Below are 18,563 nucleotides of genomic sequence, written 5' to 3'. Positions count from 1 at the left end.
CATCGGTGGAGCTGTGTGGTGGGTGCATCGGTGGAGCTGTGTGGTGGGTGCATCAGTGGAGCTGTGTGGTGGGTGCATCAGTGGAGCTGAATGGTGGGTGCCTCGGTGGAGCTGCGTGGTGGGTGCATCGGTGGAGCTGTGTGGTGGGTGCATTGGTGGAGCTGTGTGGTGGCTGCATCGGTGGAGCTGTGTGGTGGGTGCATACCCTAGTGAGCAACTAACTTTAACTCTTAGTACCACACGCCATTAGTTACCAAAATTGGGAGTAACTAAATATGTTTTTGTTTGTATTTGTACAACCGTGTAAAGCTCGTTTATTCAGTTGCTGCTCTTTACTTTGTCATGATTGTTTGACATCAGATTGATAGACTTCAGTCAAAATTAAGTAATGTTAGGCTAAACGTGCTTCCCAGCGGGGCAAGGAGAGTTAAGTGGAAAGGTAAACAAGTGTCGTAGAAACAAACAAATGTAGCCGTGCCTGGGCAGTGAAAGGGGAGGAGGGAGGAGAAATGCGAGTCACGGCAACAGCCTTTGATGTGCTGGCCGGCCGTGCAGTGAATAATTAGGGGAGGAGAAATGCCGGCTGGGGGAAGCTTGAGATGCCTGGTGGCTTTATTGTGCACGCGCTTTTTGCCAATGCGCTTGCGCATTGAGCTTTTTTTCCTCGGGCACTGCAACAAATCGCCGAGATGGATAAACTCGGTTTAAGCTACAATATAGTTCGACAGCTATGCGCATGCGCATCAGCAGGCGAGCCCTTAAAAGATTTTGCAAATCAACAAAGATTGTGCCCTGTATCTATCTATAATGCGGCCAAAAGTGGACCGACTGTAGAGGATATTGAAAATGTAAGAATGTTGTTGTCACTTGATGATAGTGTAGAGAGAGTACCTAATATGGAAGAACTCCTACAGGATCCTGATATACCCTGCAACTTAGAAACTGATAGCGGGTTAAAAAACAAATCCCTTTTCATTCCCACCCTCTCCCTGGAAATACGATAGACTGTTTTTATAAAGCGGTCATTTCCGACCTATACAAATTGGAAGACAAATTATTAAATAAACCACACAGACTCAAAGACAACCTCTCTCTAGAGGAAAGAACTGCCCTTACTCAACTCACCAAATACTCCCACCTAACAATCAAAGAGGCAGATAAGGGAGGAAATATTGTCCTTATGGACAATTAATTTTATCTGGGAGAGATAATAAGACAACTATCTGATGTGAAATCATATGCCATAACATCTCAGAATCCAACACCGGCGACAGTCAATCTAATGGAGAAAACTCTTAGATTCAGGTTAAGTGCAGGACTCCTATCTGATTTGGAATTTAAATATTTGTTTAAGGCAACTCCTAGGGCAGCATATATATACATATACTCCCAAAGATCCATAAAAACATTTCCAGGCCCCCAGGAAGACCTATCATCTCGGGTGGGCCAACGGAGCGTATATCTGAATATATAGACATTTTTCTCAAACCTATCGTTAGACAATTACTAGCCTTTATAGAAGACACAAAAGATCTAAACAAACTTGAACAATTCCCTTGGTCTGATGATTACACTTTCGTGGCACTCTATGTCAATGCATTGTATACAAGTATTCCACCTAAAGGAGGCTTCGAGGCTCTCACTTTTTTCTTGTCCAAACGTGATGCCTCACTCTATGACCACACGAGGATGTTGCTTGAACTTACCAGGCTCACACTTGAGAACAACTATTTCCAACGCTTACAAACCTGGTACAAACAACACTCAGTAGTTGCAATGGGGGCGGAATTTTCGCCATCCTATGCAAACTTGTACATGGGTTATTACGAACAACATCATATTTGGAGACATTACTCCCCCCCCCCACCTGATCAATAACATCATCCATATGGGACGCTTCATAGATGATGTGCTCCTTATTTGGAATGGTGACAACACATCACTAATTGATTTTGTCTTCCATCTAAACCACAATGATTACGATTTAACGTTTACCCATAACTCTGACAAACACAACATCGACTTCTTGGATGTTACACTATTTGTTCAGAATGGGGTACATGAAACCAAACTATTCAGCAAAACCACGGTTTGCAATTCAGTTCTACACGCTACCAGTGCTTATCCTGAGACACAAATCCGGGCCATTCCCTATGGGAAAATGACCCGGATTAGAAGAAATTGTAGCATGGAACTAGATTTTTCTAACGAGCTGACCAATCTCACCAATCGATTTAAAAAAGGGGTTATAAAGCTGAAATATTATCTAAAGCTGCAACAAGAATCACGAGATCTAAGCGGAATGATCTTTTATAGATCAACAGGAGAAAAAAGAAGGAATTTACCAACAAACGTGTAGCTCTAATTACACAATATCACTCGCACAGTAATGAACTATATCGTACTTTACACAAACACTGGCACCTTCTCAAACTTGATCAGGATTTGGATCCCTATATTCAAAACAAGTCACAACTTACATATAGGAGGGGCCATACATTAAGGAATTTATTGAGCTCCAAACCTAAGATCCCAGCCAGGGATTCAATCCAGACCTGGCTACCTCCCAAACCTAAGGGATTTTTCAAATGCACTATGTGCAATGTTTGCCAAAGTGCCCTTAATAGAACGACCAACTTCAGCTACAACACTAAACGGGTACATCATATTCAGGAATTTATAAACTGCAACATCAAATCTGCAGTTTATTGTATAGTGTGTCAGTGCAATAGTATCTACATAGGTAGCACAATCAGACCGCTCAAAGAGCGTATTCAAGAACATGTGAGAGCTATACGTAATAACAACCCCAATTATCCACTAGCGGTACACTACAATGCCGAACATAAATTGTCTGAGGTATTGAATATCAAGTTTCACGGCATTGCACTCTTAAGAGATGACCCCCGTGGTGATGACAAAACACTAGCGTTAAGAAAACTTGAAGCTCTGTGGTTAGTCAAATTGAGGTCAGTCGATCAAGGATTGAACACAGATAGAGAAATGCATGTTTTTCTACGCCAGTAAACTGTGAAGTGCATTATATTTGGTACTGCTCTCACTTATATTCTAATCGGCATCTGATACTACATACACCATGTTTCCGTAACATCTGATGGTGATGATTCTATGTACATTCATGATGATACGCATATGTGAAAATTATGAAATGATCGTTGTTATTCCTGCTGGTTGGATAATTTCTCCTTATGAACTGTTGGCCTTTTTCTGTATAATATATTTTTATGGATTATATGTGTGAGATGTATATACATTCCAGAAACTGTATCTCTCGCCCTGAATATAAACACACCTAACATACTTGATTATCACTGATCACGTGTAACAAAATATTGTTCCAATTCTGCTACAACATACTCACGTAATCGCTATAACTCAGTGTATGTTACCAATTGCACTTCAATATGCTTTTCGCATGTCAATCTTGTACGGTCTATTATTGTTTGCTGATTTATGATTGTATTGGGATGTGACAAAAAGAAATTAATGTCTTGTGCTGGATTGCTAAGAATTTCTTCTTTCTTCCCTACCTTTACTCCAACTACCCGCGCCAACCATTACTATTCACAACAACTAATATTTCCCAGTAACAATCTGCACTTCTCTTCCCTTTGTTCCCAATGTACATTTGGTGCAATGATATCCCTCTTGATATTTATTAGGAGCCACCAACACAGAATCAGGAACTATACCACTTGTACTTTATATAAAGTGTCGGAACGTAACAAGTATTAACATCTTTGACTAATTATATCCAAATTCTCGCCAGGACATTACTTTTAGGGTATCAATATCATGCTCTAAACCATTTACTTAACTGTCCCTAGCAATAGTGCCATATCGTTATGACATGTAAAATTCTACCGATCTTCGTAGACATGTATCTACTTTTTAGTTTCTCTTCTGTGGCCATTTCTTTTCAGATTAGTTTTTTTGATTTATATTACTTTGTCGGCTCTAATACATCAACACGGTTTCAACATGCCGGACGTATTTTTTCCGTTAGTTCATCTTTTTTGTTTATTCCCGTACGTGGTTTCGACTACTATAACACATGATTTTCTAGGGTCCGGTCAGCTAGTACTTAAAAAGGCAGTCAAACATCATTATTTAATAGTCGCGTTATCAAGCGGACGTGATGCCAATACTCCAGGTAAGTCCTTGATCGTGTGCCCGCGCGTTTTTTTCTTGTACATGAGAAATCCTTTCAGTCTGCAGTTCGGTTTTTTTTTTTTCCTCGATCCACTATTCCCATTTTCGGGTTCCATTTAGAATGCAGAGGTGTTTCAGGGTTCTTGCCATATTGTAAATATTTGGCCCTGGTTTCTTTTTCATGGTTTAACTATGCCTTTCTATTTACATATTTATTCTTGATTAGTAATTTACATGCCAGTGGTTGTGAATTCCTCATATACTTAATCAGATTGGAGTTCCCTGTGCCTAGTAGGATATAGCCCACCATCTGGGATCTCCTCTCTGTTGAGGCAACTGAAATTTGAACTTTTTTCATTTTTACAGTATTTTGTCCTAATTTGTTGGTCAGTCATTGGGTGCACCGAGTAGCCAAAATCTATTGCCTCTCTCCAATCTCATGCCGGTAGAGCTCCACCTGCTGAGCAGGGCTGCACAACTAGGTTTGAGGAGTGGCCTTTGGGCATATCTTATGGGCATTTTCCTTGGACCAGCCTTATGCCAGTTGACCATGGAATGTAAAAAAAAATTCGAACGAAGGGTGCAAACTTGAAACGTAGGCTACCATATTGAAATAAATACGACTGCTTCAAAAAGGTAGCAGCTCAATAGTGAATTTAAAGATTCGTGAATCACAACCTTTTAACAGAACCGCAATGGTTCAGCAATTCAGGCAGTGTTTCCTCTTATTGTTTTCTTCAACACAAGCCATGAAGAACTTTAGCCTCTTTGTTTTGATATTAAAATTATGCGTGACGTCACTGCTCCTCAGCTCTTCTTGCGTGTTTATCTGGTTTGCCCAGACCGGCATACCAAGCCTTGCACTATTTTGTATTTGGGTTATAGTATAATAATCAGATAGGCCTTTTGGATGATCAACCAGATCACTACTGACCAAAAAGCTGATATTGGATTATCGATTGGAATATCAAACAACAAAATTCCCATTCCGATGGAGAATGCAGGAGTAGGTTCCCCTGAATGTGGACTGTAACAAGGGAGATGTTGACAGTTAATAAGAAGGAGATTACAGCTGTGGGATGCTAATGCCCTGAGCAAACAGTTATGTCAGAGATGGTTACAAGCAGCTGATTCTTATGGCCATCGTAAGAGATGGACCCTGAAAGGGACAACAATCCAGGAGTTGGTGGTTCTTGGTAGACTAAAAAAGGGTTGATTTGAAATGGTGAACAATCTACAAACATCTGCTAGAGAGGTTCTAATCCTAGGGTTTCACTAAAAGAAAAGTTTAAGTTACATGTCTTAATATCTGTATAACAAGAATACCTATTCCATTCTCGATGTCACCAGAACAGAATATGCACTGACACACAAGCAACACATAGCGAAACTTGAAAACATAGTACTTATTGAATCCCAAAAGATGCTCCCAGATGGCCATTCAAAGTAGAGTCAGGCCAGCAGCTACTGGTGGGTGAGGCAACATGACCCCACCGCTCTTGTAGAAGCACTGCAACTCGAATACATTCCAGATAAGGGTGAAAAAAACGTATTAGCAAGCTGGGTGTTATTTGGATTTAAGGTCAGGAAGGACAATTGTACAGAGTCTGCATACCCCAAAGCAGGTACTACGCCATACAAGTCCCATACTTTAAGTACATCAATATAAGAACTACCACACTTCATAACCTCCAGCTTTTATAATTTCCAATGTTAAGGAAACTTACCAAGCTACATAGATGACCAAATCACAGAATGTTTTAAGACAAACTTCTGCATTTAAATTGCACTACTTACAAGACACTAATAACCATTAGTACTGGGCCTCATGAACATTTTGCTGACATACATAAATAATTGCATCTAAAAAACAGCACGTTAGACCTGAAAGACTGCCTTGACAAAGACTCTAGTACCAAACCATCATACAGGTTTAGCACATCAGTGAATCGTTATCGGGAACACTTGGGATATGTCCATGTAAACAAATGAATTTCCTTTTCCATGGCAACGACTTAATAACTACATCTATAATTGGATGGGGTAGTAGGACTTCTCATAAACACACTAGTTGTGTGCTTACATAATCCTGTTGATATACGCTTACTATATAAAACGTGCAACATGCAGAAACAAAACTGATTCATTAAACTTTGTAAATAATTGCTGGTAGCCTTGCACCGCCATTCTAACATATTCAGATTAATTCATAAAATGCTCAACAAGCAAAGTGGTAAACCAAATTATATGCCTATTATTACTTCCTAAGGAACATTTACTGGTAAATGCACCTCACAACCTAATTTGATTCACCTTATGAACAATTACCACTCCAGCTTCTCACACATGGTCCTTAAGACACGTGACACCTACAACAATGTAACCAATATGCCTGCGCCATTACAACCTAGATTCTCTTCATCCAGATTAATCATATTGCATATTATAGCATAGACACTACACCCAAAATATTGGATCTCTACCAACCTGGAATGCACGCTAACCTCTGAGCACATAGTCTTCAAACTTTTTAATAACTTGTATAAAAATAATAATAAAAAAATCAGTAGGGCCCCATGTCATATTGAGTTATCCCTTAAAAAACACAATCCTACACATGACTGCCATGTACCGCGAGTGGGACGGGTACGCCCAGACGTGGGTCCTGCGCTCTCCATGCCACTGGAGTCAAGCTATCCTGGCTGATGAGGGCTGAAAGCCCAAAACCGGTCCTAGGATGCTTGTTTCCAGTCCAGGGAGGACCTGGCCTGGCAGTTCAGGCAGAACTGTTCCCATTGGGCGCAGGGTCAAGACTGATTTGCATATGGCTGGGTCCAACCTGGAATGGCATGGTGAGCAAAAAAACAATGGATTTAGGCCCAAATCTCTGTACTGGGGTGAATGTATGACGTTGTTCTGCATTCTGGCCATCATTTGTTCTTTTTGCATTTGTCACCCCGAGTGGAAGGGGTATGCCCAGACGTGGGTCCCGTGCTCTCCATGCCACTGGAGTCAAGCTATCCTGGCTGATGAGGGCTCAAAGCCCCAAACCAGTCCTAGGATGCTTGTTTCCAGTCCAGGGAGGACCTGGCCTGGCATTTCGGGAAGGACTGTTCCCGTTGGGCGCAGGGTCAAGACTGATTTGCATATGGCTGGGTCCAAACTCGAATGGCATGGTGAGCAAAAAATAATTAATTTAGGCCCAGATCTCTGTACTGGGGTGAATGCATGACATTGTTCTGCATTCTGTCCATCAATTGTTACTCGTGCATCATACTAGTGGCAGCCTGGACTCCGTAAAACTGTAAAATTATGAACAGTGTGATCTTTAACAGAAATGAGGGGAGATATTTTTAAGGTTATTCGAGGTTGGCCACAATACCCCCCGCCACCTACCCCAAGTTCGACACCTACTTCCAGCCAGGACATAAGTTTAAAAGAAATTCTTGATATCCCATAAAGGAGTGGCTCACTGTCTTTTTGTGCATGATGTTAGTCTCTGTACCCTACTGGAAAAATGAAAGTTCCTTCTGGTCAGAGCTGGCAACTATCCCAGATGACCCAGATTACGCTACCAACTGAAGAGGATGAGCTTTAATAGGTAAAGCTACATCCCTCATTTAAAGAGCAATTTCTGGCGAGATCTGTAGGATTCTTAGATGGTTGTTTCTACACTTATGATGCTACTGCATACGCTGATTGCATTAGAGTATCAAGAAAGTATTTATTTTAATGGCTTCTACTTTACTCCTTACTTTAGAATATAGAGTTACAATCGAAAGATAGTAGCAATAGATCAGCTAGTACAGTATTGTGAAGAGCTCGCGTTCTTGTTGGACATCCGTAGGAAAGTGAAGAAATATTCGGCTATTTCAGGGTTCTCTGTTTAACCATATGCCTTGTTGCCAAGAAGCTAGTATTCATGGCTAAACCAAGGCATTGTAACAAAACAGTATAACCAAACTTCCAGCCATTTTACCCAAGCAGCTCTAATAAAATAAGTATATTTTACTATTCATTGCATGCATGAACTCAAGTTAATTTCGAATTTATGCTTCACAGGTAGAAATAACATTCCGGCGTAAATTCATGTATGCACAAGTTAAACATTAAATATGCTTTCTGAAAAGTATCACATGCCTCACTTTAGCATTGTTGACTTACCAATTAACATCTCATACATGATCACTCCAAGCGACCACCAGTCACATAACTTGTTATAGCCAGTTTGCATGAATACTTCTGGTGCAATATAATCTGGAGTTCCCACTGTAGAAAATGCCTACAAATGAAGAAATACAGATGAAGCATACGAAATGTGGATATCTCAGGTGCCTTTAGGCACAAAAAGTGTAGCTTGTCACTTCATGCTGAGGAAGAGTCAGTGAAAACCCAAGTGAGCCACCTCAGCAAACATTATGTAGACCTAAGCGGCAAAGAAATTCTCAATTGTTAGTGTCAAATGTTGCATACTGTATTGTAGAGCTGAAGAGTTTTGGATAGCATAGCAGGTTAGCGGCAAGCTCTATTTTTGTATACAATTTTACATGGTTTTTTTTTTAGGTGGATAGGAAGTATTTTAATGTTCCATGCTAGTGAGGCATAATTACAAGTTTGCAGCTTGTCTAGACTGCATGAGCTGCCTCTTTGACACCTTTTACTTTCTATCAGTGTGCTTACAGACCAACCATTGCTGATCATTGCTTGGCTTCACTGCCACTGCCATTTGCTTGCTTCTTATTGGTCAGCTGCCATAGGCTTCCTTCCTCATCGTGTGTTTGTCCCTCATCTGGAGTACAGATGCATTACTTGTGTCCTGCTAATTTTTCAGGTGCTACTTTTTTGGGCTGGCTCCCTTGTGTTTTTCTCCCCCCCCCTGTCCCCCGTACTCCTCCCTGGTTGTTCGCTCCCACCGCCCTCCTCCCCACCATCGGTTCATTGTCTTATGGCCCCTACACCCTCCTGCCATTTGTTGTCCATGTTGGCTTCCCACCACCACACATTCTCCCTCCCCCATTCATTCTCTGGGTTGGCTTGCCCCCCCCCTTCTTCCATGTGTTGTCCATGTTAGCTTGCCCTCACCCTCCCTCCTTTTGTAGTCTATGTTGTCATGCCGACACCCTTCCTCTCTCCCTCAGAGAAACATTCTCACTCCCCCTGTTTATTCTCTGGGTTGGCTTGCCCCACTTCCTCTCTCCTTCTGTGTTTGAGTTGGCTTGCCCCGCCTCCACTCATCCACCCTTCTTCCCATGTCACTGATAGCTTGCTCCACCCCCACTCACTCTCCCTCCTTCCACTGTCTGTATTTGCTTGCCCACCACCACTCACCCTCCCTCCTTCCTTCAGTTGTGTGTGTTAACCTCCCTCCTGCTCTGTTTAGGTTGGCCACCCCACCCACCATAATATACACAATAATAAGTACACTGCTGGACATGTCATAGTGCTTTTTCCCCCTCACCCTCTGCCTTTCGTGTTACCTCCTGCATTTGCTCTCACCACTATCAATCAAAAAAGTGCTTTGATGCAACCAACAATGGCCACATCACAGCACTATTTTAAAAACTTTGAGCCATGCTGCACAGCAGCTGCTCTGCTGTACAACACTGCTAAAAATACAGTGACAAACCCACAACTCCGTGTAGATGAGACCTACTAGCTTTGCCAATCCTGGTTTGTCATGTTGCTGAAGTATGCTTCTGCATAGGAAAGGATAATAAGAGGGCATGTAATGTGCCATGTCATTGTTAGGTGGAATTTTGAATTTTGGCCATCTTTCTTGCCTCACCCCCACTTTGCAAGTGAGTAGACACCTAGTCTTCATTTGAGACAATGCTAACGGTTGAAGCGCTAGCTGATTATAATGTCAACTAGTCATGATGTTTCAAGTAGGTTTATGGGTTATGGCAATGATGTATAAACTGAACTTAATGGAAATTAACTAAGAGGTGCTAACCTGACATAAATTAAATGGCCATGAATTACGGATTATAATGGAAAACGTATCATCATTCAAACTGTCAATGACATGCCAGATATCCAAAATGAAATGTTAACTGTGTATAAAGAAAACTCACTATGATGTGTTATCAAGACATAATGTTAACTTCAATTAATGGATACTGAACGGAGGAGGAGCCTAGCTTCTGAACATGATGGCCGCCTAATCCTTCGGCTCCGCCGACCCTTCCGCTTTCCTCCCGTCCCGGGACCTCTCCTGGCATCCATCCTGCTCCCGAGTTCGATTTTCGGGTCCGGGAGGACACCCCGACTCCGTTGATGTGTCATGTTCTGCGCTCCCTGCCGTTGAAGAGCTGGGACGCTCTCGCCTCCTCCCGGACGCTGCCCGGCGCTGAGGGGTCTTTGTTCTCCGGCTCTGGCTGCCTTCACCCCTGATCATAGCTGCCGCAGTGGACGTGGTCGGGCCGGCCGGCGGCTCGCAGTGGCTGACTTGGTTGATTACGTTCTGCCCGCTCTCCGCATCTTTAAGTAGCCGGCATACTGGCTGTGAGCGCATCATTGTTTCCCCGCCCGGACCTGTCGGTGCCTTTGTTCTCTTCCTAGCTCGCTCCGTGATGGGGTGGGCGCCATCTTAAAGTCCGAGCAACTGGACCTTCTTTTCACGATCCTGGTCACAACCATTAACATGGCAGCGACATTCGTTACGTTTCCCCCGGCATTGTGCAGCGGAGTCTGCGCTCCCTTGGTGCCCCCGGCCAGGGGGTGCTCCTGCGTTCACCGGCATGGTACTCAGCTATCCGACGGTACTGTGGAGGACCAGTATTGTGGGCTGCAACGGCGTTCTGGGCCAAATGTGCAGGGATCTGCCACATCCTCCCCGCCTAGGGCACCGGTGCGGATTGCAGATATTCTGGGAGCCCTGGGTCTTCTTCACTCTGCTCTCTGTGGCGACGCCTATGACCTAGGGCTCCGTCTGGATGCTGTTCTCTCTGCTGTGCCCTTATGTGACCGAGCACCTACACGACTGCGGAACGATGAACCATATCCTGTGTCCGCGTTTTGTGGACGGCCCGCCCGGGAGTGCCCGGGGGTGCTGGAGGTCTGTGCTCCTGATGTTCCCGCAACGCTGTTTCTGGCGAAGGTGCAGAGGTCTGATGTATGCGTGTTGGTTCACGATTTGGAGTCTCGCCCTCAGACGCCATGTTCGAATACTCCTTTGTGGATTATTGTTGTTTTGCAACTGCTGCTCCTGCTCTGGCCGGGTGGACTGCTACGGGGCGATGATCACCCTTATGTCGCTGTCGCACACAGGTCGTTGGATTGGACGGACTTTGATGGAAGGCGCTGTGCTATGCTGGGGTCATATTGCTGCTTTGTTTTGTTCGGGACGGCTACTGTTCTGCTGGACTACGTCGTTATTCCTGATCGCAGGGGACAGGGCTGATTCCCCCTGTCTATGACTGTGGTAGCGTATACTCCTTGGGTGGCTAGGGGTGAACGAGACTTTGAAGTCAGACTTTGTTGCTGTACCGGGTGGCGGGGGGGGGGTCGGGGATGTCTCCTTTCCCGTCAGATCTACTGTTGATTGTTACGCAGGGAGGTGGGTGGTGAGCCGGGGATAATCTATGTTTATTTTGTGTCGGTGGCGGGGTCTGGAGATGGGTGGCCCGACTATTACCTGCTGGGTGCGGGTTTGTCTCTCTCCTCCTCCTCTCTTTATATCTTTAGAATTCCCTTCTGTGGGGCAGTTCCGGGGCGACAGGCACGCTGTTAGTGGGTTGGCCATAGTCATTACAGGAGTGCTGGGTGGTGGGTGTGGGGGGGTTTGTTTTTTTAGTTTGTTTTGTTATATGGTCACTATTGCTCTTTTCCGTCTTTGGGAGGGTTCTTTCCTCTTTGTAGGGTTGGCTGCTTCTGGGTTTCGTACCTTTTTATTTTCCTGTATTTCGAGGACTCATAGTTTTCGCTTTTGGGGGTGGGCTTCCTGGGAATGTTAGTTGAACTGTTGTTAGTACGTAACGTTGCTTAATATCCGATTTTATTGTTGCTGTTGCTGTGTACATATGTTTGCTGTCTTTACGGCCTACTTTCGACTGTACATGGGGTAAGCCCCTCTTGTTGCGTCTCTTTTGTATCCCCTTTTAGTAAGGTGTGTATTTAGTCCTGCTGCAGCCCCCTCGCTTCATCTACTTTAAAACGAAAACCTCTTCTTTTGTTTTGCGCGCCCCGTAGTCACTTCTGTCGGACTTCGCTATATGCTGATTGTATGTGGTTATACTGTTATCCTGCTTTCCTCTCTTTGCGGCCGGCCGTGATGGTTGTGGGCTTGCGCATGTATCTCCTGTTTTTATCTCAATAAAGGTTTTCAAAAAAAAAAAAATTATGGATACTGAACAATGTGCTAAAACGCATACTGGAAGGTTGTTCTAATGTGCTAAACTGGCAAAAGGACAACTGGTCAGGATGTTGTTAAATGGGTGTAATGGGTGAAACTGGCACTGTACTTGATGTAATATAGCGAGGACATCACCTGCTAACTAAATATAATGGAAACCAACTATGGCACACTAACTCAGTATAAGGGACTCCGGGATGGGGAATTCCTATCGCTCAACGCCTGAGCCATGTTGGTATATTGGGGGACTAGTAGATGTAGTTACTCTTTTGTCTGAAGGACAAATAGACATATAGGGCCGAGTTATAGAGACTTTGGCGATCCGCTGGATTATTACTGTGCAGCAGTCTTTCTACGGACCTTATATTTTTCTCGAGGTGATTGGGAGAGAGATTCTGTAAATAAGGTAGAAAAATGTTTTAAAGCATTTTACTTTGAGCGGACACATTCTTTACAGAACCTTATTCTTAGGATCAGTGATTTACAGATTGTTACTGAAATGGTCCTAAACCAGAAGGAAACCACTGTCTCAAAGCTTTCAGTGTAGCTAGCCAAATTAAGTTTACTATTTAATGCACAGGCCATTTCTGTAGTTAACAGCAGCAAAGAGCCTGACCCTCCAATATTTCCCAGATTTCAGTTTTTTATAGGTGTGTGTGCGTGTGTGTGAATATATATATATATATATATATATATATATATATATATATATATATATATATATATATATATATATAGCGAACTCCACAGTCCTGCAGCACAAGGATCCAAACCGAACACCAGCACAAACAGGTACAGACCACAGCGATGGATGATGCAAGAAGTGCTTTATTCCAAGATGGGTAACAGCATGACGCGTTTCGTCCGGGGAACCCGCACTTGATCACGTAACATACCCAGAGACATATGCGGTTTAAATACTGTGCACACCTTTCGTGACTCCACCTCCTACCCCTCATAGAAATGAAAAACATACTTATTCGTTTTACCACAATACTTCTTCTTATATGTATGCCAAACAATTCAATAAAATCATCATATCTTTAATGAAATTGTAAGTCCGACAGTGACTCTTGCTTCTCATTTAAAACACCTGTGTTTGTCGAACTTGGAGTTTGCTTAAGCGAGTCTCCATCCACTTCTGTAATCTCCACTCGAGCTTTGTGAACAGCCAAGACCAAAAATGAGTCCAGACCCAATAAATGTATCTATGTTGCCTCATTGCAAAGAATCCTAAATTCCACACTCTGTCTTGCTGACCCAAGGCATGGCTGGCATAGTGTGTCACTGTTTGAGCATTGTAGTTCTGTACAATGCTAGCAGTGCCAGCAGAAAGGCCTGAATGTGAAGCAGAGTCCACAGAACCTTCTAAAGTCTACAAATAAAATGACAGTCAGGGGACAACAAGCATAGGAGTAAGATATCTGTGTTAAGTATCAGTTGAAGTGAACCTGGCTGGCATGGCTTCCAATTGAGGAGGTTTTGAGGGAAGGTCCACAATAGTCATATAAATATACACTGAACAGGACCCACTGGGTCCTGTGAAGGGAGCTTTCCCCAGAACAGGACACAAGCCATCAATTCCAAGCGGGATAAAAAATATGAGCCCTCAACATAGTTTCTGTCGAGAAGAGAACTAGTCAAAATTTCTACAGTTAATTTCAAACATTCCAAATTAAGTCTCATCTCCAGCTGAGAATCTGAAAAAATCTCCAGAAATATGAAGAAAAACTCAGGCTCTGAATGAGGTAGTAGGTAGACTGATGATTTACTGTGTGTTACTAGCAGTGTTAAATATGCATCTACCACTGGCAATAAGGCCACTAACACAGTCTAGGGTTCAGAATAGGTCTCAAATAATTACCATGCTCAACCCTTGGTAGGTTGGCTGCGAGAAAGAAGGCTTAACTTTGCAGACAGGTATGCAAGGCATTTAAAAACACCAATTCAGTAAATAATTAAGCCACAATAAGAATCCCATACCAATTTACATAAATTGAAATTATTTTTATCTTTAAAATGACACAAAAACGACAAAAATGCAATGCAGGAAACAACAGATATTAATTTTTTTTAAATTACCTCTTTATAGTGCTTAAGACTCTATCGCGCCAATGTGGGACATCTGGACGCGACTGACCGAGACAAAGTCAAAGTTTCAGGCCGACCATGATGGAGCCCTGGCGGAATACACTAAACTGGAAGCCCCAGTTAAAATGTTATCTTCACACTTAGAAACCTTTCTGGAGCTTTTTCTTCAGACCCCCCTCTCGCTGGTCCTCACCAGGCTGGATTGGGGAGGGTTTTCCGGATTGAGTTTCCACGAGTCCTCGGTCAAATACTGGAAGTCAGAGCTTTAGAGCTTTTCAGCAGGAGGAACCAGTAGTCCAGGCTGGGTAGTGGTCGAAGGATGTCAGATGAGTCGGTGCCCTTCGGTGTTTTTTCCAAAAGTTCTCCAAACTTCAGTAGGCGTTTCATGAAGGTCTTCCTGTGGGTTCAAAGTGTCCAAAACACAAATCCAAGTGTCTGGAATCTCCTCGATGGTTCTTGGAAGGTTAGAACCACAATTCCCACAATGCCCCTGGCCAAATTATTAAAAGTCGACAAGATGGATTCCAAGTGGACTCTTGGTGGAAATGATGCAGGTGAGCTATGTTAACCTGGGATTCCACTCTTTGCTCCTTATGAAGCAAGATACATCTACAGGGCTGTAGTTTCAGATAGTGCAGCAGGCACACTCAGTCTGAATGCAGGGCCTGGTGGTGCAACTCAAGTTCCAGCATGGCAATACTTCTCTCTTGGTTTCAAGCAGCAGATCTGAGAAGCTCTGCATCTCTCATATATTTAGTCTGTTTTTTCTTAGGTCAAGCAGGAGAGCACTCATATTCAATAATGTGCAAGGGAATACCGCCGTGCCTAACAACTTTCCCTAAAGTATGGCATATTGTTGTCCCAGAAACCACCATTCCTCCAAAATTCATGATGGCTAAAATCTCAGCAGAGGAGCAAGAACTAGCTAAACCAACATCCAGTGCGGCTCTTGTTCATAAGCTCTCCTCGCCCTAACATCTGCCGATTCCTTCCTTAAGCCTGGCTAGATCAGAGGGGTTGGGGGTAGGAAGAACTGGCATTCCCTGCTTTGACCTGTACCTCCTTTGAGGCCTTATGCTTTACAAACTCTACCGCTTGCTCTGGCATTTCTGTGTGGCAGAGACCTCTCCAGCAGATAGCCTCTCAAACAGTGAGCCACTTAGCACTTCATCAAAGCAGCCTGGTCAATCCTGTTAACTCTGACCAATAAGGAAAGACCACAGGAAGGCTGAATTTTGACTTACGGACGAGAAAGTCTTATAACATCTTTTCTGTATAATTTAGGATAACTTCAGCAATGACATATTGTTGGATTTATCATGACCATTCTCCAAAGTCTTTGAATATTATCTTATTCAACTCCTAGCAATATTTATGCATTCATAAACAACTGCAATGTTATCCTATTGGGCTAGGTATATACCATGGAGAAAATGAACTGTGGGATTTCTCCATCAACAGGGTATATACAATCTTTTTTTATAAAGGCCGTGCATAAAGTTACATGCCCCCCCCCGCCCCCCCCCCCCCCCCACACACACACACCTCTGGGACAGGTAGGGGAGATGTTGGGGGTCTTGAACATGCAACAATAATGTAGATCCTCACTCCACATGGCTCATAGCACCAAAGTAGATTTCGGAAGGGACTTTGCTACAGTGTGGGAAGTGAAATGTGCAATTTCTCTATCCCCAGGGCATATACAATATAAAACATCTTTTATAAGGACCCTGCCTATAATTATATGACACACCACCCCTGAGACACCAACGGGAGACCCTGAGGGTACCCGAGACGTAACAAATAATGTAGATTTTCACTTTTTAATTGCCTCTACCACCAAATACCAGTTTGGCATAGTTTACACTTAAAAGCAGTGCTACAACACGAGCTTTTAAAATGACCTCAGGCTCTCAACAGTGCACACATGCAAGTGTAACAAAAGCTGCTGGCCTCTAAACTGCCGAGCCCTATTATATACTAGGGTCTTAAAGGTAGTGTTAATCCCCCTACACTATTATCTACTAGGGATTTTATAGGGTAGGTATTGTCAATTATAGGTGTACCCCAACACACAATGTACCCTCAGAGCAGGAAAACCAGCAACCAAATGTCTCAAATGGGGCACAAAATGTGGGACACCGGGAAACAGGTCGTGATTTCCAACACTTTGACAGAGGTAAACTTGCTTGATCAATTACTGAGCTATGGAAAGGCGTGCATGGCCTCACTGTGCAGATGGGCTACGAGGTTGGCCAAAACTTCGTGGAACACTGGAGCGGAGGTGCAGCTAAATTGAGAACTACAAACTGAAAGTGATACCTTCTGACTGAGATCCCAAATTTGATATATCATTGCTAAATGGGAGCATATACATAAACATTGTGAAGGTCTACAGACACCAGCAGTACATGTATTTTACCTGCTTGCAGTATCTGTGCTGACATGACCACTGTGCACATCTGTTGCTCAGAACTTGTTAGAGAACAAGTCCAGAAATGAGCTCAGAACGATCCTATTTTTGGGTACTAGTATGCCGCATAGCACCTGTTTCACTGTTCTGTAGCACAAACGGTCCAACAGGCATCTTTCAGAATAGTCAGTATGTCTTTCATGATGGAAGCTACATGGGGGACTAAAGACTTGGAGAGTGCGGTGGAAGGAGACAGCAGTGTGAGAAATGGAAGGCAGTACCCAGAATGAATTCTGAAGGATCCAACTGTTCAAAGTGATCTCTCAACACCTCTGAAGGTAGCACATGATCATTGCACAAAGCCAACAATACCACATGGGGGCTTTTGTGATTCTCAGATGATTGTGCATGTCTGAAACTATGATTTGAAACTGCTGCTTGGGCCTTCCTGTACTCCTTTTATTCAGAGACATGAGCATCATTTGAAACTGCAAGGGTGTGTGTATCCTTGCACAGTTGAGCTTGCTACAACCTCTCAATTTCAGACAATGCAGGCAAAATCAGGAAGCCGGGAACTCTGAAAACCCAGAAGTCAGACAAAATTATCAAAACTAGGCCGTACTATGCTTCAAACACTCCCAGTCCAGTGAGGCTACCGATATTCTATTCAGATTTCCAAATTGACTCAATTTCAACTGTTGAAATAAGCAGAATCCGGATTGCGGTTGTGGCCATATATATTTTCTTACCTGCTTTTAATTTGAGTCAATTCGAAAATCTGAATAGAAAACCGGTGGCTCCACTGGACATCCATGAACTTTCTTAGTCACAATTTGAGGGATGCCGATATACTAGGGATGATCAATACACACATATCCCCACTTGGGCTCTGATGTACTAAAGAACGGAAAAGGAGACCAAGAATCTTTTTCAAAACTTTAGTTTGAGAACTGTGTCTTATTACTTGGATGTATAACTTTAAAAAAAAACTTTGTATAACTGTATTGAATAAAATGAATGAAATATATTAAAAAAAATAGTAATATTCGTGTTGTTACTGTTATACATTTTTATAAATTGTTTCTGTAGAGAGTGATGTATTTAACAAAGTGGTACTAGCATCTCTTTTCATTCTATTCTCTTCATGCATTTTTTGCTGGGCTTGATTTAAGAGCTTTTTCTTGTGGATTGGGACTCTTTCTATTTTGTTCCCATCTAATTTAGACATCACCCACAAGACGCTAATAAGGAGGTCTCCAGGGCCATTTAAATTCAGGCTTATCGACTACCGCATTTTAGCTTTTGTATTCAAATCAAGTACAGCTGGGGTTATCAATGGGTCACATATTTCTAGATATTGCACAGAACTCAAGGAAAGACATTTTTTATTATTATTTGCACGTATCAATTTGTCTAAATGTACTTTAAAGAAGGTCGGTGATTACAATAACTTGCGCTGTTCCTGTCAAGTCAAGTCAAGTCAAAGAATTTATATAGCGCACTACATACCCGGAGGGTTTCAAGGCGCTTAGG

The 18,563-nt window shown here is 42.9% G+C and overlaps 1 protein-coding gene across 1 annotated transcript in view; it reads right to left on the bottom strand.

Moving 5' to 3' along the window:
- STK38 (serine/threonine kinase 38) overlaps positions 1-18,563 on the bottom strand; it is a 365,648-nt gene that overhangs the window by 162,604 nt on the left and 184,481 nt on the right. Inside the window, exon 9 of the mRNA XM_078644141.1 lies at positions 8,338-8,455. Coding sequence (XP_078500267.1) covers positions 8,338-8,455 — 118 coding nt within the window. The remainder of the gene's footprint in view (positions 1-8,337; positions 8,456-18,563) is intronic.

The sequence above is a fragment of the Lissotriton helveticus genome, chromosome 5_1, assembly GCF_964261635.1.
Source record: "Lissotriton helveticus chromosome 5_1, aLisHel1.1, whole genome shotgun sequence".
Classification (NCBI taxonomy): Eukaryota; Metazoa; Chordata; class Amphibia; order Caudata; family Salamandridae; genus Lissotriton; species Lissotriton helveticus.
This window is presented reverse-complemented; position numbering and strand designations above follow the sequence as displayed.